This window comes from Entamoeba dispar, genomic scaffold, assembly GCF_000209125.1.
Source record: "Entamoeba dispar SAW760 scf_1105229461109 genomic scaffold, whole genome shotgun sequence".
NCBI classification, from domain to species: domain Eukaryota; phylum Evosea; order Mastigamoebida; family Endamoebidae; genus Entamoeba; species Entamoeba dispar.
In genome coordinates, this window is record NW_001854528.1 from 1 (window position 1) to 846 (window position 846).

Genomic DNA, 846 nt, shown 5'->3' on the forward strand with positions numbered 1-846 from the left:
GTACACTTTTATTTTGTTTAGATGTCCATAATCTAGCTGTTCTATCATATGATGAACTCAACATATAATATTCTAATGGACAATACTGTACATCCCAAACTGGTCCATCATGTTCCTAATAAATAAATGTTTTTTGTTTATACAAATTATTATTATATTAATACACAAACATTAAATGACATGATACAAGATGGATAATCTAATGACCAAAGTCTTACTGAACAATCTTCTGAACCACTTACAAGCCATTTAAAATCAGGTGAATTATTAGTACTAAACACAGGACCACAATGACCTAGTAATTTTGCTTGTGGATTCATTCCATTAACAATTTGTGTTTTTTTAAAGTCATATAACCGAATTGATGAATCTGAACATCCAATAGAAATTAAATGACCATCATCACTAAAATTAATTGAATTAACAATATTTTGAGAATTAAAAAAAGTAAAAAATGCTGTTGATGGAAGAGATTCTTCATCAATAAGAATTCGATTTTGTTCATCTTCATATATTCGTTCTTGTGTTTTTTGACTGAATTTAAAGTAAGTGTATTCAGATGGTTTTTGAATAATGTTTTCTGTGTAAGGTAACATTCTTATTTTTCTCTTTTTCAGTTTTTTATTTAAATTTTTTCTCTTTTTATTTTGTGATAATTTCTTTATTTTTATTGAAAAAGATTGAATGTACTTTCTTTCTATCTGAACACTATTGTTATTATCATATCCTTAGAGTAAATTCTTATGAGTAAATCAATTCTAAATGAAAGTGATTTCTTTTATTATTATAATAGATGTATTATGATAATAAGAAATATTATATAAAAATGAATGAAAAGAGTTGAAG

General features: G+C 24.7%; 1 protein-coding gene across 1 annotated transcript, besides 2 other annotated features; it reads right to left on the minus strand.

Annotated features, from left to right (window-relative positions):
- On the minus strand, positions 1-596 carry EDI_019250 (WD-repeat protein, putative; the record flags this gene model as incomplete). Its single annotated transcript, XM_001738138.1, has 2 exons — positions 1-115; positions 171-596. Coding segments are annotated over 2 exons (541 nt in total), but the record flags the coding sequence as incomplete, so codon positions are not given.
- Positions 117-163: a sequence feature (AT_rich).
- A 180-nt stretch (positions 597-776) lies between the features above and the next one.
- Positions 777-828: a sequence feature (AT_rich).
- Between the last annotated feature and the right edge of the window lie 18 nt (positions 829-846).